The 25,686-nt window shown below is 45.7% G+C and overlaps 1 protein-coding gene across 1 annotated transcript in view; it reads left to right on the top strand.

The window, feature by feature from the left end:
- Positions 1–25,686, top strand: part of LOC141167394 (very-long-chain 3-oxoacyl-CoA reductase-like) — an 80,489-nt gene that overhangs the window by 34,191 nt on the left and 20,612 nt on the right. Inside the window, exon 9 of the mRNA XM_073654801.1 lies at positions 22,999–23,080. Coding sequence (XP_073510902.1) covers positions 22,999–23,080 — 82 coding nt within the window. The remainder of the gene's footprint in view (positions 1–22,998; positions 23,081–25,686) is intronic.

Here is a 25,686-nt window from a genome sequence, read left to right as displayed (position 1 = left end):
CAGTGCATAGTAGCCTCCGATGTTGGTAACTCGACGACCATAGTGCTTCGCTTAACTTCGGTCTCCAATATCAATCTGGTAGCATGGTTTCGGGCAAGTAAGGACTCTATTTGCAACCATTTGTGGCCGCTGTCCATGTTCCACCAGTCCCTGAGTCCCGTCAAGACCGCCGTTCTATAGTAGGCTATGAGATTGGGCATGCCCATCCCTCCCATGTCATATGGATAATACAGAAGTCTACTAGACACCCTCGGTCTCCTATTGTCCCAAACGTAATTATTAGCCAGTCTTTGAAGGGTATTTATGATTTTAGAAGGGATGTTAATTGGGATACACCTAAAATAGTATAAAATTTTAGGAAGGACCTTCATTTTAAAAATATTTATCCTGGCTATCCACGATGCAACGTTTTGTAATACCGCCAGCTCCTCCCGCACCGTATTTATCAGTCTAGTAAAATTTACTTCCACCAATTGTTTTGAAAGGGTTAAAGTGATACCCAAATACATCATTCCTTCCTGCGCCCACTGAAAAGGATATGCCTCTTCCAGTCTTTGCCTAAGTGACAACAGAACAAGAATCGGCAGGACAACCGTCTTAGCTGCATTCAGTTTATAATACGAGATGTTTGTAAACGTTTTGAGATCGGACATAATGGCAGAGAAGGACCTGTCCACATCAGTGCATGGGATAACCACATCGTCTGCATATAGACCGACTTTGTGGGAGGACCCCCCCACCGAGATGCCCGAAATCTCTGTGTTATTTCTAATCTTTTCAGCCAAGGGCTCCATACATAAAGCAAATATGACTGGAGATAAGGGGCAGCCCTGCCGTGTCCCGTTTGTTATGGGGAAGGATTCAGAGAGGAAACCAGACGTCAAAACCTTAGCGGAAGGAGTGGAGTACAATACGTTAATCGCAGACAGAATAGGTCCTTTTAGTCCAAATTTAAGCAAAACACTTTTAAGGTATCCCCAGTGCACCCTATCAAATGCTTTCTCAGCATCTAGCGACAGGAGTGTGTGGCGCCCCTGCTGCGCATTAGTGCCACAGATCCTAGAGGGTTGCATGGACGGATTCCTCCACAAGAGGCCCTCACAGCATACATACACCTCCACCTTCCACCTCAGACCACCAGAGGGAGCCCAATAGGGATATAAATAGGGAAGGTGGAGCTAGGCAGTTAGTTCCTGCAGTAGATGAGCCGGAGGGAGGTCAGCCTGCAGTGGAGCTCAGTCTAGTCTGAGAGGAGCTCCTGCAGAAGTCAGACTGCAGTGAAGCTCAGTGAGTTCTAGTTCAGTTCCTGCTCACAGTCAGAGCAGAACAGTTATCAGTCAGTTTCTAGTCAGACTCAAGTAGCTCAGGTTAGTGAGCCTAAGGTGTGCCGACGCCATAAGAGCGGTGAAGCGCGGCAAGCTGCCGCTAGTGTGTATAGCCTAGTGAGGGCCTCGAGCGAGGCCGAAGGCTAGAGGAGTGAGTAGCATTGGGGGCAGAGGAGCTGTACAAGCTCACCCCAGAAAACATATACCGGACACCGGGTCCGCGTCTACAGGGCCGTATACACCCTGTAGAGACAACCGGGGACCCCTGGAAGACTTCAGGTCCCAGGATCACCCAAGAGCTGATACGTACCAGAGCCAGGAGTCATGGAGGCCCCGCAAGCTGGGAGCGTGTACTCCAAGAGAAGGCCCTACCACAAAGTCAGCCGTTGCAGGACAGAGACAAAGTTAGGCCTAGCTCCAGGCAGGTCAGAAACTTACTACACAAAGGCAAGAAACAGGAGGCCCTACACCCGCTCACTGGGGAGGATCCTGAAATGCACCCTTCACCCTACAGTGCTCCGGGATGTGACTGAACTTCCATCAGTAAAAGGTACTAAAGTGAACTGTGTGTTTGCCTGTCCTTCTTCAGACCCGGCTGGGTCCCCTCTGTCCTGCATCCCTACATCCACGCTGCCCTGAGGCCTAGCTCCAACTGTGGGGAGCTATACCACCCAAGCTGCCTTAACACCGGCCTCAGTGGGCTGCCGCAGCGCTGGTGATCCTCACCAGACACCACAGGTGGCGTCACGAACTTTCACATAATTATCCACCCTTTTAAAGAGAGGCCCAGGGTACGGCCCCGGGAGCCGACTACCGCGACATCCCCCAAAACCAAATAACAAGGCCCGGGCGCCGAGTGGTCCCCATCCCCTGGGCGCGACAAGTGCACTGGGGAGGCCGCTCAACTCTGCCACTTTAATCAGATCCAACATCCTCCTCATACCATCTTTAGCTTCCCTACCAGCTACAAAACCAACTTGGTCCGAGGATATCAGGGAAGGAACGACACGATTTAGTCTAACAGCCAATAGCTTGGTAAAGATCTTTACATCACTATTCAAAAGTGCTATTGGTCTAAAATTACCTGGAGAATCAGGGGTCTTTCCAGGCTTAGGCAATGTGACGATCGTAGCCTCCAAATTAGGTACTGCTACCTTTCCCGAGTCTCTCCAGGAATTGTATAACCTGATAAGGTATGGGGTAAGAATTTTTTGGATACCACGATAGTACTCGTTTGCTATGCCGTCTGGCCAGGGGTCTTATGACATTTGGATGAATCTATAACATCTTTCAGTTCTACTTCTGTGAAGGGGGCATTCAATAATTGTAACTGTTCCCGGGAAACCGCGTAACGCATGTTGATTGCGCATGTGAAGGTTAATACATGTAGTAGTCAAATTATTGCACTTTTTCCCTCTAATGAGTTTTTTCTTTCAAAGCCTGCAGATAAAATGAGTTGGCTCATCCTTTGCAATGACAAAAAAGGCCCAGGCTAGGCTACCCTTGCCACCCCTGCAAGCTGCAGACCTGAGACCGCTGCTGGCCATAGCCACAGTTGTGGCTAAGGATGCAGTGCTCCTCATGTTTGTATCACTCTTTGTCTGTGGCGTAGGGCGAAGCGTAACCTCCTTGTCTTCCTCCTCCACCTCCTCAGATGAGCTACTCGGCTGCGTGACTCTGGGTTCATACCAAGTAGGATCTTCAACTTCGTCATCTTCCAATGTGTTATCCCATTCCTCGCCCTCAGAGTGCCCCTGTTCCTCTTGTTGCCCTGACTGCACAGTACAGTCCGCATGAGCCTCAGGTATCTGAGTTTCATCAGGATCACCTCCCTCCCCGGTGGTTAACATCTGCCGACGAGGGTCAGGAACCTGCTCAGACCCTACTTCATCCTGCCCCAAATCCAACCGAAAAAAAATTTGGGCATCGGTGCAGATGCTTTCCTCCTCTTCCCTCTGTGAATGTTTGGAGTACACTTCTGATGCACATGGTATAGAACGGGTGAACAGTTCTACAGACTCACCCGTCTGTGGTTCGCTACAGTCAGTTGGACAGTTGTCACGTGGGGGGAAGCAAGAGTAACTGGGGTGCCACCTCTGTGGACTGTAATGTGTATGATGTTGAGGTGGAGAAAGAAGAGGAGAGGGCACTGGTAGCAGCGCTTGCCATCCACTGGAGCACCTGCTCTTTCTGGCCCTAATCAACAAGGTGTATCACTATGCGGCTGCCAAAGAAAGGGAGTGGAGTAGCCCGTCCAGTAACAGAACTTGTCAGTTGTCTTTTGATAGGATGTGACGGTGTTGGTTCACTAGTGCTTTCACTAACATTACCACCTAACCCACGTATACCTTGAACACCAAGCATATTCCCCCTTCCTCCACGACCTCTCTTTTTCCCACTCATGTTGATCAGATAGTGTGGTAGCACACTATTAGCAAAAAAAATTTTGATTTGTTTCCTCTGCAACAGCTCTGCACACAGCTGAATTTCAGCGACACTAAATGACAAGGTAAGATATGGCTTGCTGTATAACGTTAGGAACAGAAGAAAGTATTTTTTTAGTGTGAATGAGGCCTGTATAACATACGAGATATTCTCCAAACTATTTCAAACTGAGATGTCCCCTGCTGTATAACGTTAGGAACAGAAGAAAGTATTTTTTTAGTGTGAATGAGGCCTGTATAACATAATAAATATTCTCCAAACTATTTCAAACTGAGATCTAGCCTGATGTATCACGTTAGTCACAGCAAAAAATAGTTTTTTTTTTACTCTGCATAAGCTCTGCATTTAGCTGAATTTCACCACCACAAAATGACTAGGTGGCTTATGGCAGACTACATCACGTTTGACACAGAAAAAAAAATGTTTTTGGACTAGCAACAAAATATATATATATTTTTACTGTGCATATAGCTGAATTTCACCCCCCCAAAAATGACAAGGTGAGCTACTATAGCTTGCGCTGTCACATTAGCAAGTGAAAAAATAGATTGGAGGGATACTCATGCATAGAGCACAATACAAGCAGTGCACAACACAGTTCTATGACATGGGCCCTGCTGTTTTTTTCTGGACTTCAGTCACTAATAGCACAAGAAAAAAAAACTGCTGCAAGGTCGATTTCACAGACACACAGGACACAAGTTATGTAAACTATCTGACTTCCAAGCAACCGCCTATCTCTCTAGCTAAAATCTCTCAGTACATAGGAGCAGGTGCCAGCAGCAGCGTCTGTGACCAGTGACATGCAAAAAATGGCGCTCAGAGAACATGTCCACTCTTCATATAGAGAGGACATTTGATTTCAGCAGCCAATGCCAGAAGCCCTTGTCTGGACAATGTGAGATTTGCACACATAAAGTTAGAGTGAAAAAAATTGGAAGCATGGCGCTGCTCTCAGCTTGTGTCTGCTCTCCCCCCAAGTCCCTCCTCTCATCAAACACGTCCCCCAGCTCATCATACACAAGCAGTATGCTAGCCAAACTGTTAAAACACTGTAGTTGCACCGCAATAATTTTCCCACACTTGTTCGCCAAATGTTGCCGATTTAAAGAAAAAATGCTCGCGTTTCTGATCACGAATCCAAATGTGCCATACTTGTGTCGAATTTAACATTTGAGATCGGATTTCGAACATATTCGCTCATTACTTGTCTGGACCACATATTCCTCACCCTGATCCTCCTTTATCCCACCATGCCGAGTGCCCGGAGTCAAGTGATCCCACACTTGGACACTCCGAAGAGCTGTTCACTTTTCCATTTATAGATTCGGGCCTCTCGCTCGGTCCGCTTCAAGTGGGGTAAGAGGAGATCGCATGTAGCGATCCCCAAATATTTGAGCAGCCATGGTCTCATGAAGGCGACAGTGGCAAAGTTTAATTAGTGTCACAAGAGGTGGATGATGATGATACAATTGCCACCAAGTCAGGAGTAGGCCCAGGGTGCATATGTGGAAGACGAGGCTGTGGACGATGAAGTCACTGACCCAACCTGGCAAGGTGAGATGGAGAGCGAGGACATCAGCACAGAAGGGGAGGGAGGTGTTCTACCACAACAGGCAGGAACAAGCAGTGGGGTGGCCACAGACACAAGGCAGGCAACTGTTCCCCAAAACACCAACACGAGGGAAGTTGCCAGTCCAACTGTTAAGTCTTCCAGAGTCTGGCTCTTTTGTCAAGACTGTCCAGATAACCCTAGAAAGGTCATTTGCAACCTCTGCCATGGCAGCGGCAGCAGGGGCAGTAAAACTACCTGCCTGACCACCACTAGCATGCTCAGGCACATGACAGCAAAGCATCCAACTAGGTGGGCCGAATGCCAAGGTCCAGAAACAGTGTCTGGGGGTGACACCACTGTCTGTTCCGCTGTTGTGCGTGCACGTCAATCCTCTGTCCATGGCGCAGGCGAAGATGCCTTCCGTCCTGCACCTGTCGTTGCACACTTGCAACCATCACTGTCAGCAACCACGTCCTTGTCCCAGCACAGCACTCAGTTGTCCCTACCCCAGTCATTTGAACGCAAGTGCAAATACGCAGCCAACGCCCCACAGGCCACAATACTAAACGCCCACATTTGTCGAATGCTTGCAATTGAAATGTTACCTTTTAGGCTCGAGGACACGGAAGCTTTCCGCAACCTGATGGCGGGAGCCGTCCCTCGATACTCAGTACCCAGCCGCCACTATTTCTCCCGGTGTGCCGTCTCCGCATTACACGAGCATGTGTCCCACAACATTAGACGTGCCAATTCAGTTACTGGGAAGGGCCACCTAATCACAGACATGTGGACAAGTGCTTGTGGCCAGGAACGGTACATCTCACTGACGGCATTCTGGGTTAATAATATAGTGGAAGCCGGGACCTAGTCGGACCCTCGGATGGAACACGTCCTCCCAACACCGAGGATTGCGGGCCCTGGGTCAATCAAGGTTGCCTCCACATTCTACAGCTCCTGCACCTCCTCCTTCTCCTCCTCTTCAGCCTCCATCTCCAAAATAATGACATCAGTCAGAAGCTGGAAGCACTGCAGCACTGCCTCGGCCAAGCGGCAACAGGCACTGCTGAAGCTAATATGCTTAGGGGACAAACCGCACTCCACTGCAGAGTTGTTGACAGCTGTAACAGAGCAGGCAGATCTGTGGCTGTGTCTGCTGAATCTACAGCCAGGCATGGTTGTGTGTGACAATGGCCAGAACCTAGTGGCGGCTCTGAAGCTAGGAATGCTCAAACACGTACCATGCCTGGCCCATGTGCTCAACCTAGTGGTTCAGCAGTTTCTCAAAAACTACCGGGATCTGTCTGAGCTGCTTGTCAAAGTACGGTGCATGTGTGCCTATTTTTGAAAGTCATCTACAGCTTCCGCCGCCCTCGCTGTGCTTCAGCAGCGTTTGCAGCTTCCAGCTCACCGATTGTTGTGCAATGTCACCACGCGTTGGAACTCAACCTTGCAGATGTTAGGAAGGATTTGTGAGCAGAAGAGGGCAGTTGTTGAGTACCAGCTTCAACACATTCATTGTTATTCAGGTCAGCCTCCGCACATAAGAGCTGATTAGTGGGAATCGATGTCAGACATCTGTGCCGTTCTCCAAAACTTTGATGACTGAGCGGCGATGACTCCATAATTAGTGTCACCATCCCGCTTCTCTGTCTACTGAAACGCTCGCTGCTCACAATTAGAGAGGAGGCATTGCAAGCAGAGCACGATGAGATGGAGGAAGGAACCATACATGGTGATGCCACACAGTCTCATCTGGCACACATGGCTGAGTTTATGTTCCGCTGCCTTTCCCATGACCCTCGTGTTGTACACATTTTGGATGACAGTAATTACTGGTTGGTCACACTTCTAAACCCATGCTACAAGGAGAACTTTCTCTCTCTCCTTCCTGTGGTAGAGAGGTCTAATAAAATGTCACAGTTCCAGTGTTGTTGTGGAATTATTAAAAAAATTCCCATTTAAAAACGCTGGTGGCAAAGGTCACAGTTCGTTGGACAGGCGAGGGAGACACAATTACAATGCTGCAGATCCAGGGGAACACTGTCAAAGGTCTGGGACAGTTTTCTCAGTCCCTCCCAGCGACCAGGCCCTGATGCGCGGGGTACTCTGACAAGGAGGGAAAAGTTTTGGAAGATGCTGAAGGAGTACCTTGCTGACCATACCAACGTCCTCCGTGTTGCCTCTGTGCTTTACAATTATTGGGTATCCAATCTGGACACGTGGCAAGAACTGTTTCTCTATGACTTGGAGGTCCTGGCCTGCCCTGCCACTAGCATTTTGTCAGAGCGGGTTTTTAGTGCTTCCGTGGGCATTATAACTGATAGGCGCATCCGCCTGTCAACTGAAAATGCTGACAGACTGACTCTTATAAAAATGAACAAGGGCTGGATTGGGCCAGACTTCTCGACACCACCGGATGATAGCAGCGGAACATTAAATTCAAATCCAGTGGCTTTTTTTGGGAGGGTCAATTCCCATGCACCTCTTCACACCCAGATATGGGTATACACTTCCTGATTTTGTCTATTTACTGTTGTTCTACTCCTTTTCCTCATCTTCCACCACCATATCACTAGGGTGACCATGATTCAACACCCAAAATTTTTTTAAGGGTGCTTATGATGCCAGTAGGAAATTTTTTTAGAGGCCTACCTCTAACATTCTGTATGTTATACAGGATGTTCATGTATACCCCTAAGGGGTAAATGTTTTTCAGCCCATGCACTTAGTGCATGGGCATTACTAGTATAGGAGACCCACTCTTTAATAATGGGAACAATAAAGCATAGCAGACTGATGGCTCTCTAACAATAGTGAGGGCCATCTGCTGGCCCTTTAACAATAGTAAGGGCCGCTTGATGGTCCTGTAAAACTAGGCTTTGTGACTTTCAGAGTCCCTCCTTCATAAATGAAACAGGATGTGTGTGATCATGTCTCACACACCACATAGGCAGATAAGGTAGTAAAATGTTAAAATGCTATTTACCAGTGAATGTATTTTTCACAGTTGAAAGCAATGCAAAAGTGCAAAAACACATCAAAAACGCTACGTGTGAACATAGCCCAAGGTGTAGAGAAGTATTTTTTTGTGTTTTTTTGCCTTGTATACAAGTCATTATCCTGGAAAGAATGTTCCTTAATGTTTTTTTTCCAGGAAAATCGGAAAATCCATTTTGGCTTCATTTTTGTATGTTTTATTGTGAGTCCATGAAAGTGGCATAATACTCTGACAACATTGTTGACAGCAGTGACCTGGGAGTCAGAGATGCTTCCAGGAGTCTTCCCCATGCTGCTCCCATGTCATTTCAGCACTGTTCCCATCGATTTAATGCTCGAGTTTCCCTTTGACTTACATTGGGCTCGTTGCTCAGGTTGAGCATCCGAGCATTACGATTTGCTAGGCCCGAGCAACGAGTACATGAGCATTTTAGTGCTTTCTCATCACTAGTTTTTACACTTTTATTGACAAATCCATGAAGTTTCAGTAACGCCTCAATATTCCCAGAGCTGCCCCTTATTCTCCAGACTTCTGCCCTTCCCCCAGCAGCTGGATATCGGCTCCTTGGCCAGATCCTGACTAATGGCTGCCCGTTCTTGTCTCATCAGAATTTATCACAATTCCTGTGTTTTTCTTTGACCACCCACTTTTTGATGATTCACCAGAGATTCTCAATGAGATGAGATCTAGGGAGTTTCCGGACATGGACAAAATGTCAATGTTTTGTTCCCAGAGCCACTTATTTCTTACTTTTCCTACGTGACAATGTCTCATTCATGCGTAAAAAGCGGTGACGTCACTGCTTTCTGGGTCTTCTATCCTTGGATTATGATATCGGAGAGAATGAGACACAGGACAGGATGCATGTGTCAAACAAGCTCTAACTTTATTACAAAGCATAGGGTTTATATACACCCTGAAGGCAGGAAACGGATTTACCATATATGGTCCGATTATACAATTTAGCACACAAAGACTGGTTTCTGTTCTCGTGATTCTATGCTTATGTTGAAACATTCAATCGGACACATTTAATTAGACACATTTAATCAGATACATTCTGATGACTAGCAAGGACACGTTAGTCTCTATTGATACAAGGAAGGAACATTTAGGTGTTGTTTTGACCTAAAGTAACTGTCAGACTTATATAGCATAGATGGGGCCTTTAAACTTGAGGGACCTCATCTTCTGCTGCAACATTCCGTCCTTTTATTCCTTCATTTATCAATATGAATTTCTATATTTTCTTTTAGTACAACGCTGAATACACATTAGAAAAAACTTAAAAACCAAATAAACCGCAAGACACATTAGCAAAACCTGAAAAATAGCTTACACTATACCAGCCAACCACCCACCAATACCTTTAAACCAATTAACGGGATTTAGAAAGGAAAAGGTTTTTGCCCACCAGGAATCCTGATTCTTGAGGTTGGCCTCATCATAAAGTCTCCTTAATTTTACCACGTCTTCTAACTTATGTTTCAGCGTCAATACACTAGAATTGTCTATATAATGGCAGCATGCGGGCCCTATTATCTGGCACATTCCTCCTTGTGCCGCTGTTAAATAATCTAGTACAAGGGTATGTTGGTTCGTGACAATAATCAATTGATTCTGTACTGCAAGAGATCCGTTAACTATTTCTAAAATATCCCAAATCTGGTCATCAAGATAGTCCGTAGCTTCTACTAATTTATCCCACATTTGTGTCAACATAGGGTATATAAACAATGCACTGAAAAATTTGTTTACCCCTCCCATTTGAACTATATGGGGTCTCCCACTTGGTCTTTCTTTATTGTCTGCTGATCTCTTATGCAGTGTATGTTTTGGGATAGACAAAGGATCTAGCTGGTCTGGAGTAACAATATAAGTTGCGGGTGTCAATCTGGCTAAAGTACAAGTTCCTGTTACTCCTACTGGGAGCCACTTGAAAGCCTTCTCTCCACATACCCAATACATGGATAAGGGGAGATTCCATAATGCTGAATGTTGCAGTATTAGACGGTGAACTAAATCAACAAACTTAGAAACATTTGACATCATACACCACCCAGGCACTTGACCTATAGGGGAACAATAGCCAGCATCAGGATTGCCACACGTAGGTGCACCTTTCTGATAACTTGAGCTTTCATTACACTGTAGATTGCCAGGTATTTTGGCACAGGTATCATTTGTTCCGTTTTTAAAATAGACATTATTCACCCAATTAGAAGTGTGTAGATATCTTTCCAACAGGGAAGGTTTAAAGGCATCACTGCTTCCTGAAGTGGCATTAAAACTTATTTTTAATCCTTGTTCAGGTATTTTCCCTAGATCAGTAATTTTTGTTTTGTTACGAGGTACCCACTCCCCTCCTTTAAATGCTATATACAACCTGGGAATTATTTGACCCGTCAGGTTCCCTTGCCACCAGGGAAATTTTGTCCACCCTACTACGGGAATCCCAACAGTGGTATTCCACAATCTCTGTGTGGCATTATTGGCCCAAGTATCTGAACAGTTCACCCAAAAGTTTAACTCTTCCCATGAGACTGGAACAGCGAGAAAGGGTATGCTAGTGGATGTCACAGGGGCATGTGTACATATCCAACAATTAGCAATAGTCTGGTTTTGCTCCTTTAGTCCATCGATTAGAGCAAGATGGTGTTTAATGAATCTATTGTCGCCTCCATCCATGGTGCCCAACGTAGTCCATGCACCTATGGTTGTAAGTATGCAGGTAAGTATAAACAATGTCATCATTCTTTGTCCGCTGGTTCTCCTAGTATCTTTTTGCAATGGGACGCGTGGATCCAGGCCTCTTTTCCCTCTAGCTTAACGGCTGTGCTTGTGGTCAGCAGAACTTGAAAGGGTCCGTCAAACCGTGGATCTAGGCTTTTCCTCACGAGTCTTTTTATAACCACCCAGTCTCCAGGTTGCAGCGTATGGCTGCTAGAGTCTTGATCTGGATTTGGAAGAGAACTGAAGACATTATCATGTACTTGCTTAATCTTTTTGTGTAAAGCCCTCACGTAGGAACTTAGCACATGGTTGTTCACTTCTAATGCTTGTGGATAGAAACACCCTAGGCTGGGTACGTTGCCAAACAATATCTCATATGGAGAGAGTCCAGTCTTTTTATTGGGCGTATATCTTATTGAAAACAGAGCAAGCGGTAAACAATCCGGCCATGGTTTTCCTGTTTCAGCCATGGCTTTCTGAATTTTTAATTTCAATGTCCCATTCAGTCTTTACACTTTACCACTACTTTGCGGGTGATATGGGGTGTGGAATGCTTGTTGAATTCCTAGAGCTGACATGACTTCATTCATTATTTCACCTGTGAAGTGTGTAGCTCTGTCACTCTCAATTACCTCTGGTACCCCATACCTGCAGACCACCTCCGCAAGCAGTTTCTTTGCGGTTGCCACAGCCGTGGCTTTGGCAATTGAGAAAGCCTCTGGCTATCCTGAGAACAAATCAATACAGACCAACACATATTCCCATGATCCTGACTTTGGCAGCTGAATATAATCAATTTGCAGTCTCTGGAATGGAGAGAGGGGCCGGGGGGGGTGTTTGGGTGGTGTTTTAACTACTCTACCCTGATTATGTGTAGCACATATCATGCACCCTTTTATTAGTTGTTCAATACAGGTGGAGAATCCTGGTGCCACCCAATGTTTCTGCATCACACTCATCACAGCCGTTTTAGATTGGTGTGTCGTCCCATGTAGCATCTGGGCAGCCGCTGGGTACAGTGCCCTTGGAAGGCATTGTCGTGTCCCTTTCCCCCATACCCCATTTGCTTCATTTAGGCATGCACCTTCCTTTAACCACTTATCAACCTCCTCCTTTTGAGCCTGAGCCTGCATTTGGGATAAGATGTCCTCCGACACAAAGGGGTTTTTAGGGGCACTTAACTGACGTACTGTTGGCCCTTGTTGCGGCTTACAGGCTGCTGTTTTTCCTGCTGCATCTGCCATCGTGTTTCCTCTACTCACCTGGTCGGTGTGTCTGGTATGTGCTCTTACCTTTATGACAGCTACTTTTTTGGGTAGTTGTAGTGCATCAATTAACTGCTGGACCGCATCAGCATTCTTTATGGGGTGTCCTGCTGCCGTCAGGAAACCTCTTGACTTCCATATGGGACCAAAATCATGCGCTATACCGAATGCGTACCTAGAATCCGTGTAAATGTTAACAATACTACCTTCCGCTAGTTTACAGGCCTCGGTTAGGGCCCTAAGTTCGGCCTCTTGAGCCGATTGGTGTGGGAGCATTGGTTCTGCCTTGATTACTGCATTGAGGGAGACAACTGCATATCCAGTATGGAAAGTACCCGAATCGTCCTGATGACGGGATTCATCTACAAAAAATTCAAAATCTGCATTTTGTAATTCATGTTCAAATACAGTAGGTAAACCTGCCGTTTCTTGTGCCATCATTTGTGCACAGTCATGAGGAACTTCCTCTCTTGGATCTTCCTTATAAAGCACAGTACCTGACCCCTCCTTTAGATCCGAGAGAGGTAACAAAGTTGCTGGATTCAGAGTAGTACACCTCTGTAAAGAAACATTGGGAGGTATTAACAGTGCACATTGTAACCTGAGATGACGTGCTGCTGAGAGGTGAGCAGGTTGCACTTGGTTCAATATAGTGTAGACATCATGAGGTGTTAGAACGGTGAGCGGGTGGTCAAGAACAATGTCTGCGGATTTATGGAGTAATAGTCCAACAGCATGCAGAGCACGTACGCAGGATGGTGCACCTCTGGCTACCGCATCCAATCTGCCACTAAAGTAGGCAACAGGTCTCTGATTATCACCGTGTGTTTGAGTTAAAACTCCTGCTGCATGTCCAGCTTGTTCATGAAGGTACAGAGTAAATGGGAGCTCATAATTAGGGGTACCCAAAGCTGGAGTGGCCAAAATACGTTTTCTAAGAGAATAAAAACAGTCTATTGCCTCTGATGTTAGTACAAAAGGTGTTGGGGTAAGACAGTCATAGAGGGGCTGCATTAAAACAGAGACGGCATGAATCCACTGTCTGCAATAGGAAACAAGTCCAAGAAAAGTTCTGAGGGCTGCAACATTAATGGGGACGGTGAATGCCTGTACTGCTTGTTTGCGTGCATTTGTTAAATGACGGGCTCCTGGTGTAATGCAATGTCCCAAAAAGGTGACTGAAGATTTACAAAACTGAAGCTTATCTTTCGATGCCTTGCAGCCAGCGCAATAGAGAAACAACATAAGCGATATAGTTGCACTATGACATTGTTTCCTGGAGGGGGCACAAATGAGCAGGTCATCGACATATTGCAAAACAACGATATGTGGTTCAGACCATCCCTCCAGTATTTCCTGCAGACTTGCAGTGTACATGGTGGGTGAATTCTGGGCACCCTGTGGCAACACTGTCCATGTATATTGACTGCCCTGGAATGTGAAAGCAAACAGGTACTGGCAGTCAGGATGTAATGGATGGTACACTGAAAAATGCATTTGCCAAATCGACCACTGAAAAACAAAGAGAGTTAGAAGGTATCTATGACAGAAGAGTATGCGGGTTGGGCACAACTGGTGTTAGAAGTTCTGTGGCTTTGTTAACCAACCGGAGGTCATGGACCATTCTATATGCGGCTGGTTGTCCTGGCACGCTCTTTTTCTTTACTGGGAACAGGGGAGTGTTGCAAGGGGACTGGGTTTTGACTAGGACTCCTCTGTGTAGTAATTTTTGGACCTGCTGGGCTATGGCATTCTCCTGAGCCGAGCTAAGGGGATACTGCCTCTGTTGAGGTAAGATGGCTCCTGGTTTTAGATTCACCATTACTGGTTGAACTCTTAACCTACCAACATCTGTGTTATCTGAGGCCCAAAAATCATGTAGCACAGCATGCTCCAATATCAGGGGAAACTCATTTGTCTCTTCTATGCTGGCAATATCTAGCGACATAATTTTGCAAAGGGTACTTGGTTTTAAACCTGGGGTCATGGTGACAGTGCCATCGGGATGATACTCAATATGTGCTTGTAATTGGGACAACACATCATTTCCCAAAAGATTACATTGGCCTCGGGGCGATACCATGAGCTGGCTATGTACAGTAGCTCCTTGAATTTGCAGGGGAATTCTCTTGGTGACAGGGAGCAGGATAGACGGGGAATTGAAGGGGGTGGCAATGACATGATGTGAAAAATCAGTGTCAGTGTATGGCCAATCACCTTGCGTAATTACTGAATTGTCGGCCCCCGTATCTACTTGAAAATCGATTTCATGTCCCCCTGGTAGGTTCACCTGCACTATACAACTGGGAGTTGGGGGTAATGAGATGAGGGGGTTCATGTGCAAGCTACCCTCATCCTATGGGGGTGTTGTTTGGTCGGCTGGAGGACCCGTACTCTGAGCATTTGGATACGGGTTGGTCCTACAGTCCTTTCTAAAATGTCCTGGCTTTTTACATCCGTAACACAGTTTCTGTCCTCCTCCTTCAGTCCGTCCTCTGCCTCTGTTGTTTCTGGGGGTCGTCTCTACTATGTGTATTTTGGCAGCTCTTTTTGCCTGCGCTATGTCATGCTGTGCCCCCTGAGCTATTCTAGCCATATCCTCTGCTTTCACTGATCTCCAGTCCGGTCTACTTGCTTTTACCTTCTCTGCAATCTCCTTCTTTAGTCCATTCATGAAAGCACTTGCTAATACCCTCTCACTAGTCTTATTTTCGGGAATAAATCCCATTTCTGACCAAGTTCTCCTTAATGCCCAAAAGTAATTTTTGGGGTCTTCTTCCTTACCTTGAACCCGGTCTTCTAGTGTAACCTGCCTCTCTGCCTGTCTGTCTTTACATGCCTTTACCAACGCTGCTGCGAATAGGACTCCGGCTGCTGCATCATTAGATTCTGCATCTACGGGTCCGGTCCTATTGGCATACTGTTTTTTTGTCTCATCTATCAACCTATCATAGCGGGCTTCATCTGCCAATTTTCCCTTAATTACCCCTTGTAAATCCAACCTAGTTGCATTGTACGTATCCTGTATGGTTCTTATCATTCTGGCAAAACCCATCGGGGACTGGGACGGATCTGGCAACTGGGAAATCAACGCCAATTGTTCTGAGGGACTCCATGGTCTATACATTAACATTGTACAGGTTTCTTGACCTGGAACAACTGCGTCCCCTACTGCTGCTGCTGCTGCTACTGCTCCCGGTGCTCCTGGCACAACTACCGTCCTCATTGGGAATTGTCTAGCTGGGTGAGGTCTCGGTCCACCACATGCCACACAGATGTCTACTGTCAAGGGGTTCTGCTGTCCACATCTGGGGCAAACCCAGCAATTGGGTTCCTGGGAATTCTGGTACTGGGGTGACGTCGGGGGCAGATAGGGAGAAAAAATCTGTCATTCTGTTTTTTTGTCAGTCTGTAACATCCGTCTCCTAGTTCTTCAATCTTTCCTTCAAAATGAGCGCATGCATTCATCCATACATCCACTGTCTTCAACAGACCCTTATCTTTCAGCCATCCATGACAGGAGTTAAAGAAGGATTTCCATTTCTCTCCATTCATCTCTCCATTTTCATTCATTCCCGCTTTACACAATATTTTGTCAATTCCAATCAGTGCTTGTTTCCCTTCTCTGCGTACTACTAAGTCTTTGGCAGTAATGCCTTCTTTGGCATTTTGGTTCCCCATTCTTTCGGTTCTCCTCACTTAGAGTAGACTCCTCAGTCACTTAGACAATGGGCCACAAAGGTTTCTGAACCAGAAAAACAGACCAAAAACACCGATCCCGAGACACACCCACAACACAATCATCGGATCCATACTGTCATTCTTAAGTTTTTCCAAAGGATAGAAGGCAGGACTGACAATTTATCTGAGGGGATTCTACTGGTTCAAAGGGACCTGAGCCAGACAACAATCTGTGAATTACCTGGGAGCCGACCGCTCGGGGGTGAGGGAGTCTCTTCTATGTAGTGATATAATTTAGGTAGAATATAACAGTTATTCTTACCTCAGCGCTGTATATATCACCAACAGAGAGCTTCACTCGTCCCACGTCTCGGACCGGTCGAGCACCCCTGGGTAGATTAACTCAGGTCCCTGTTCGGGCGCCAGCTGACGTCACTGCTTTCTGGGTCTTCTATCCTTGGATTACGATATCGGAGAGAATGAGACACAGGACAGGATGTATGTGTCAAACAAGCTCTAACTTTATTACAAAGCATAGGGTTTATATACACCCTGAAGGCAGGAAACGGATTTACCATATATGGTCCGATTATACAATTTAGCACACAAAGACTGGTTTCTGTTCTCGTGATGTCTATGCTTATGTTGAAACATTCAATCGGACACATTTAATTAGACACATTTAATCAGATACATTCTGATGACTAGCAAGGACACGTTAGTCTCTATTGATACAAGGAAGGAACATTTAGCTGTTGTTTTGACCTAAAGTAACTGTCAGACTTATATAGCATAGATGGGGCCTTTAAACTTGAGGGACCTCATCTTCTGCTATAACAGCGGCATCACCACATTGTCCTGGATGATGGGAGAACTTGTTCTTTGAGGATGATTAGATTTCATTCTTTATTCTTGGCCGTGATCTTAGGTAATATTGTGAATGAGCCGCCCCATGGATGAGAAGCCCCAATACTAGTGGTCTCCCATTCTGCCTCCATTTTTCCATTCTGCTCCAAATGTCCCCCATTCTGCCCCCAATGTCCCCCATTCTGCCATGTTTCCATCCTGCCCCATGTTTCCATTCTTCCCCAATGTCCCCCATTCTGCCCCCATGTTTCCATTCTGCCGCTATGTTTCCATTCTGCTTCCAATGTCCCCCATTCTATCCCCATGTTTCCATCCTGCTCCCATGTTTTCTGCCCCCAATGCCCTCCATGTTTCCATCCTGCCCCCATAGTGCTGGTTTAAGAAAATGGAAAAAAGTTAAAAAAAAAAGTTTCTCCTTACCTTGCAGCGCTCCAGCAGCGCCCTGCTCTGCCATCACCAGAAGCATGATCGCTGGCGCGCGACAGTGACATCATACGTCAGCGACGTGCCCGCTGATGTCAGCTGCCGGCCTGTGATTGGCCGGCGGCTGTTAATTATTGCCGTGTGGGAAGCTTCCCGCACGACAATAGATTTAAAGTGAACACACGTTCACTGAGCTGCCAGAATCCTGCCACTGGGGCCCGGTGAGCAGAAGAACGGGGGCCCGATCGGGCCCCTTCTGCTCACTATGCCCTATACGCCAGCAAGGGCTGTAATGCCCTGATGGTGGCCCTGTAGATAGCTACAAGAAACGTTTGGAGGCTGTCATCAATGCCAAGAGGTGTGCAACCGGGGGTGCCTTTATTGCTGCACATGCTGTTTATTCTGTTTCATCTTTGAAATTGCAGCATGGAAGTTGAAAAACAATGTTTTATTGTTGTATTACTTTGGACCACTAATTAAAAATCTTGAGGATATAACTTTGGTACATTTTCATTTATTTCTGAAGATATTGTACAGTCTATGAAAAAAATGGAGGGGTGCCAATAATGGTGAGTAGCACTGTACCACCCCCAAAGAAAATCCTTTTAAAAAGACCCACTTGGTAAGAGGTCACCAGCTCGACTACTTGAGATGGAGACTGTAACGTCACAGCTTCTAATCTTAATTAGCCAGACGTCTAGATTTGTTAAGCTAAGAGAAATACACTATTATCTTTGTGTTGGCTTATAAATGTATGTGTATTTTTGTGGCTGGTCAAGAAGGACATATGATTATTTGTATAACCCTGATTGTTGTCTTCTCTTGGTTGTGAAACAATGATGATTGTTACTATGCTAATTACATATTATACTAAAGGAAGCTGAATGTTGATTTAAAGAGCCCCCTGCTATACCAACTATGTAAATTGATTAGCTCAAACAATGAGACCTGAGTGAGCCTTGCACCTTTACCTCTGACCTCTGACTGATGAGCTTAGACACATATGTAAATATGAAAAAAGGGTTTTTCTATCCTGCTGGAAAGAGAATTGAAAGAGACGTGACAAGGAGAATCAATGAGGAGACTCTCGGACCATCAGCTTGGAAACATGGCTTTAACCAAAGATTCACAAATTTGGATTCTACATGATTCCGGCCTAAGGGTATATGGCCCTGACTGGAAAGATACGGATCTACTCCATTGACCATCAGAGAGCCCATGGATACATTTGGGGAGACCAGGTTGGGACGATGAAGTCACTTGGCCCAATGGGTATGTTGTTTGGGGTTGCCAGGTGGAACCCTCCGGTCGCCATGGAGACATTTAGAGAAGCCAGTGTTACGGGTGTGTCAGATGTGACAGACAGTCGCCTGCAGTTGGTTGCAGGAGACCTCTTCGTTTGGCATTACAGACACCTTCTTAGATCTTTCTGACTCTAGGACCCAACGGCTACCTTCCTCTTGCTAATTAACAGCCTGGCTTGGGTGTTTAAATACCTTCAGTGTGCAATAGAGGAGCGACGGTGATATTCACATGTTTCCTGGTGAAAGCTTTGAGCTAGTGCAGTCTGCTTATTTCCTCTCTGGTGCTAAGAGGACGTGTGTGTAATCTCTCTGAAGTCGGCTCAAGCTAAGTTACTTTCCCCTGTGTCTGTCTACCTTGTTGTCTTTAGTTGTTAGTGGGGACTGACTAGTGCTCACCCCCTCCTTCCCTGTCCAGGGAATAGCTCTAGGGAGATACAGGGTTTTAGGTTCCTGTTCGGCGATTGGTGAGAAACCAATATAGTGACTGTAGGGAAGACAGGGTGATATTAGATCCCTCCTGTTCCTTAGTGTCTGGGCTCCCTTCCCCTCATCCCTTCGTATTTCACTTTGTCGTTCCTACACTGTGCGTGACATTATCACCGGCCGAGCACATTCAGAGAAATAAAAAAAAACTGACACTTGGGTTTAATTGTGTTGTTTTTTTTGGGGCGTGTTTTTTTTTCTCCTTTCTCCTTGGTATGGGTTCAATTGCAGAGCTCGAAGAACGGCTGCGCAGTCTGTCTCTGGAGGTGAATGACCTCCGCTGTGAGGTTCAGCAACAGCATCAGCGGCTACAGGTCCTAATGTGGGGGTCTCTGCAGGTAGGCCTGTCCAGCCGGAACCCAAGGTTGCTCTCCCAGACAGGTTTTCAGGAGATAGGGACAAGTTTTTTGTATTCATGGAGACCAGCAAACTGTATGTTAAACTTCGTCATTACTCCTCCAGAAGTGAGGAGCAACGAGTAGGAATTGTGATCCCACTGCTGGAAGGAGATCCTCAGTCCTGGGTTTTTTCTTTGCCACAGGATTCGGTTTGTCTACAGTCTATGGAGGTTTTTTTTGGGGCTCTGGCCCTCATCTATGAAGAACCTGACTCAGCCTTGGCTGAGTCTAGGCTATGTCACCTTCAGCAGGGGAATCAGTCAGTGGAAAAGTACAGCTCTGAATTCCGTAGATGGGCAATGGATTTGAAATGGAATGACTCAGCCCTTAGAAACCAATTTTGTGAGTGGCTTACTAAAAGGTTGAAAGATGCTTTGGTAGTATATGAAACCCCTCAGTCCTTGGAGGATGCCATGTCATTGGCCATATGTCTTGATAGACGCCTTCAGGATAGACGGGTGAGACCACCTTCTCCGGGGCCTTCTTGTCGGGGTTATGTACCTCTGCCGGGGGAGCGGTCTAGCAGTGAACCAGTACTGGGGGAGGTGGAGGATCCCATGCAGTTAGGGGATACCTTTGCATCATACATTTCCCTGGAGATTTGCAAGAAAAAAGGCATCTGTTTTTTTGTGAGAAAAAGGGACATTTTATTGGGACCTGTCCTTCAATTCCTAAACAAAAGGAGACTTTATTAACTCTTGGTAGTCTGGAGTTGGAGAGCAGAGGTGGTTCTAGAGAGCAAAACCGAGAAAATTTCTGTGTTTGTTGACAGTGGAGCCAGAGTCAGCATGGTTGATGCTGAGTTTGTGAAAATTCATGGTCTTGCATGTTGTACTTTAACTGAGCCTATTCCCATCTTCGCCATCGACTCGGCGCCACTTGCGCAGAAAGCATTAACTCAGATTGTACATAATGTTAAACTGAGGGTTGGGTCTGTTCATTGTGAAATAATCCCTTGCTATGTCCTGGACAGACTTCCCACCCCAATTGTTTTGGGTCTTCCCTGGATAGTGAAACATAATCCGTTGGTGGATTGGCAAACTGGGGAGATTATTGAATGGGGAGATTACTGCCATGAAAACTGTTTAGATATTTCCCTTGCTACAGTCTCTACGGAAATATTGCCTGCTTTTCTGTCTGGTTTTGAGGACCTTTTTACTTAAAGGGGGTGTCAGGATTTTCCTCCTCATCGTGCATATGACTGTCCTATTAATCTGATTTCCCGGGCTAAACTACCAAAGTCCAGACTGTATAATCTTTCTGGCCCTGAGAGACAAGCCATGAAGGATTTCATTGCATAAAGTCTGGAGAAGGGACATATCAGACCCTCATCTTCGCCCGTGGCGGCAGGGTTCTTCTTCGTGTAGAAAAAGATGGTGGCCTACGTCCCTGTTTAGATTCCCGGGAATTAAATCAAATTACCATCCAAGATCCATACCCTCTTCCTCTGATTCCAGATTTGTTCAGCCAGGTTGTGGAAGCTAAGGCATTCTCGCAGTTGGATTTAAGGGGAGCCTACAATCTGGTTAGAATCAGAGAGGGGGATGAATGGAAGACAGCATTTAATACCCCAGAAGGGCATTTCGAGAGTCTGGTTATGCCTTTCGGTCTGACCGGTGCACCTGCGGTATTCCAGCATTTCATAAATTATATTTTCCATCATTTGGTGGGGAGGTTTGTGGTGGTCTATCTGGATGATATTTTTGTTTACTCACCTGATTTTGTGACACATCGGGGGCAAGTTAAACAGGTGCTTCAGATATTAAGGGATAACAAACTATAATCCAAACTAGAAAAATGTGTTTTTGCTGTTCAGGAGGTGCAGTTTTTGGGGTACTTGTCATCTTCGCGTTTTTGGATGGATCCGGAGAAGATCTGTGCAGTCCTTAATTAGGACCGTCCCAAGAACCTGAAGGCTCTACAACGTTTTCTGGGCTTTACTAATTTTTAGCGGAAATTCATCCAAAATTACTCAGTAATTGTGAAACCCCTTACTGACATGTCTGATTTTTTTCAAATGGTCGGAGGTCTCCCTCCAGGATTTTTCTTCCTTAAAGAATTATTTTGCCACTGCACCTATACTCAGTCAACCCAATGTTTCCCAGCCCTTTATTGTGGAAGTTGATGCATCAGATGTGGGGGTTGGGGCGGTGTTGTCTCAGGGTCCGTCCCCTGGAAAATGGCGCCCATGCGCCTTCTTTTCTAAAAAATTGTCTTCGGCTGAGAGATATTATGATGTGGGTAATAGGGAACTTTTGGCGATCAAATTGGCGTTTGAAGAATGGTGACATTCATTGGAGGGGGTTGTCCATCCTATTACTGTTATTACTGACCATAAGAAACACCCTGGCCTTTGTGTTTAAATACTTTCAGTGTGCAATAGCGAAGCTCTGCTGATATTCACATGTTTCCTGGTGAAAGCTTAGAGCTAGTGCTTATTCCTCTCTGGTGCTAAGATGACGTGTGTGTAATCTCTCTGAAGTTGGCTGAAGCTAAGTTACTTTTCCCCGTGTGTGTCTACCTTGTTGTCTTTAGTTGTTAGTGGGGACTAACTAGTTCTCACCCTCCCCTCTTCCCTAGCCAGGGCCTAGCTCTAGGGAGATACAGGGTTTTAGGCTCCTGTTCAGCGATTGGTGAGAAACCAATATAGGGACTGTAGGGAAGACAGGGTGATATTAGATCAGCCTAGGAGGTCTCCACCCCCCGTTCCTTAGTGTCCGGGATCCCTTCCACAGATCCCTTCGTGTTGCACTTTGTCTTTCCTACGCTGTGTGTGACAGCCAGATTGGGACCAGCCGGTCATCTGGCCCCATGGAAACTCTTGGAGAGAACAGAGTAGGACCCACTGGTCTCCTGGCCTTGTACCTCGATGGACTGTCAGCTTCCTAAGCTTGCCTCTACCTTCTCTCTGTGGGGGCTCGCCAGTAGTGGGGGGCCACTGGTCGAGGTAGTTGGCCCTGGAAGTCCCAAAGTCGTAGCTGTTCTATTCCCATGTGGGCCAGTGGAAGGGTGAGACTGTGTAATGTTGTACCATCTTGGGTATTTGTTTGGACTGTTCTGTTTGTTTATTGGCCATTTGGTGGTTCAATAAAGTATTGCCACACTGTTTTACCCTCACCTTGTGTTGTCTGAGTAGTGTTACGCCCACGGAAGACCCCAGGTCTTCACACAGACCGTTTAGTGTACACAGCACTGCTGCACTATGTACAGTCTGACCTTTCACAATGGTAATTTTTGTCCCATGTTTTAATAATTAACTAAAAAGACAGGAGCCAAAAATAATCAAATTAAAGGAGAAATACCAGAAAAATAAATGGCGCTGTAGTGCAAGTTGTCTCTGCATTGAGCCAAACATTTGGCAGCCTGGATAAAGATGCACTGAGGCCCTTCGGGCAACCTGTCCCCTTTCGATCTCACAGTCCTTGCGTGCATCAGGATGGCCATTACAAGCCTGGGAGGAAGCAGATTGTAGAGCTGATGGACACGGACTGACACTGTCTTCTTCCTCTTCTTCTTTATAGGAAAAAAGGTCTGATCATAAACCTGTCTTCTGCTGCGGGCGCCCGTCCTTATCCAATGCTGACCATGTATGGCGCTACCAAGGTGCGTACTGAATGTCATCTTCATAAATGGCTGACTACTTGTGGCCCAACAACATTGGTGTCAGCATAGGTGATGCCGCCATCCACGTGCCCCAGCATGTGAATAAGTGTGAGCCTATCCCAGACCAAAAAACATTCACATTCCAAGAGCCGCTGTGTGACAACGAAGTGCCACCATCACTGGGACACACCGCCATTATTACACAATCATCCCTCCATCCTCCTCACACTGATCGCCATCATAATCCCCAACATCACTAACGTCATCTTTATCACTACAACCTTCAACATCACTGTGGTCATCATCATCATTACAAACCCCAACATCACTGTCATCATCATCATTATCACTGCAACCCCCAACATCACTGTCATCGTCATCATTACAAACCCCAACATCACTGTAATCATCATCACTGCAACCCCCAAACATCACTATTAACATCACTGCAACCCCCAAACATCACTGTCATCATCATAATCATTACAACCCTCAACATCACTGTCATCATCATCATCACGGCAGCTCCCAACATCACTATCATCACCGCAACCACAAACATCAGTAATGATCATCATCATCACCGCAACCCCCAACATCACTGTCATTATCATTTCAACCGCCAACATCACTGTCATCATCACTGCAACCCCTAACATCATTGTCTTCATCATCACTGCAACCCCCAACATCACTGTCATCATCATCACTGCAACCCCCAACATGGGGGTGTTGGGAGTCATGATCACCGCAACCCCCAACAACACTGCCATCATCATCACTGCAACCCCCAACATCATAGAATGTTAGAGTTGGAGGGGACCTCCAGGGTCATTATATCCAACCCCCGGCTCAATGTAGGATTCACTAAACCTTCTCAGACAGATGTCTGTCCAGCCTCTGTTTGAAGACTTTCATTGAAGGAGAATGTGAAGACCCAGGGTCCTCCGTGGGCATAATAGAACTCAGACCACACAGGGTGCGGGTAAAACAGCGTGGCTATACTTTATTGAACCACAAATCGGACAATAAACATAGAGAACAGTCCCAGCAAATACCCAAGACAGTCCAACATTACACAGTCTCACAGAACAGCTGCGACTTTGGGACTTCCAGGGCCACTGTCAAAAAGTTTTTTCTAATATCTAATCTGTGTCTCCTCCCTTTCAGTTTCATCCCATTGCTTCTTCGTGTGTGCAAATGGGAATAAAGATGATCCCTCTACACTGTGACAGCCCTTGACATATTTGTAGACAGCTATTAAGTCTCCTCTCAGACTTCTCTTTTTCAAGCTAAACATTCCCAGCTCCTTTAACCGTTCCTCGTTGGACATAGTTTGCAGTCTGCTCACCATCCTGGTAGCTCTTTTCTTAACTTGCTCCAGTTTTTCAATGTCTTTTTTAAAATGTGATGCCCAGAACTGGACACGGTATTCCAGATGAGGTCTGACCAAGTTGTAGAGGGGGATAATTGCTTCACGTGATTTAGACTCTGCTTCTCTTAATACATCCCAGAACTGTGTTTGCCTTTTTTGCTGCTGCATCACGCTGTTGACTCCTGTGCAGGCTGTGATCTATTAGTATACACAAGTGTTTTTCACACGTGCTGTTGCTTAGTTCTATTCCTCCCATTCTGTAGATGTAATTTTCATTTTTCTTGCCCAAAGGTAGAATCTTGCATTTCTCTTTGTTAAATACCATTCTATTAGTCGCTGCCCATTGTTCAAGATTATCTAGATCCTTCTGGATCCTTTTTCTGTCTTCTGTATTGTTAGCTATCCCTCCTAGCTTTGCATCATCTGCACATTTGATTAGTTTACCTTCAGTTCCCTTATCTAGATCATTTATAAAAATGTTGAACAAGACTGGGGCCAAGACACAGCCTTGAGGTACCCCACTTGAAACACTCTTCGAATTGGATGTGCAACCATTTATTACCACTCTTTGCGTACGATCACTGAGCCAGTTATGAATCCACCTAACCGTAACCTTGTCAATCCTATACTTGGTCATTTTCTCAATAATGATAGTATGAGATACTTTATCAAATGCTTTGCTGAAGTCGAGATATAATATGTCTACCGCATTTTCCTGATCTACCCAGTCAGTGTTTCCATGACAGAATAAAAATTAGATTAATCTGGCATGACTTGTATGCTACAAACCTATGCTGGCTCTGGTTATTTACTATATTCTTATCCAAGTACTTACAGTTGTGCTCAAAAGTTTACATACCCAGGCAGAATTTTTCCTTTCTTGGCCTTGTTTCAGAGAATATGAATCATAACGAAAAAACTTTTTCTCCACTCATGGTTATTGGTTGGGTGAAACCATTTATTATCAAACTACTGTGTTTTCTCTTTTTAAATCTTAATGACAACCAAACACATCCAAATGACCCTGATCAAATGTTCACATACCCTGGTCATTTTGGCCTGATAACATGCACAGAATTTGACACAAATGGGTTTGAATAGCTACTAAAGGTAACATCCTCACCTGTGACCTGTTTGCTTGTAATCAGTGTGTGTGCATAAAAGCTGAGTGAGTTTCTGGGATCCAGACAGACTCTTGTTTCTTTCATCTAGCCACTGGTGTTTCTGGATT

This window comes from Phyllobates terribilis, unplaced genomic scaffold (assembly GCF_046119375.1).
Source record: "Phyllobates terribilis strain yellow unplaced genomic scaffold, ASM4611937v1 Scaffold_11__3_contigs__length_659146591, whole genome shotgun sequence".
Lineage (NCBI taxonomy): Eukaryota > Metazoa > Chordata > Amphibia > Anura > Dendrobatidae > Phyllobates > Phyllobates terribilis.
The sequence above is the reverse complement of the archived record's forward strand: the minus strand, read 5'-3'. Positions and strand labels throughout refer to the sequence as shown.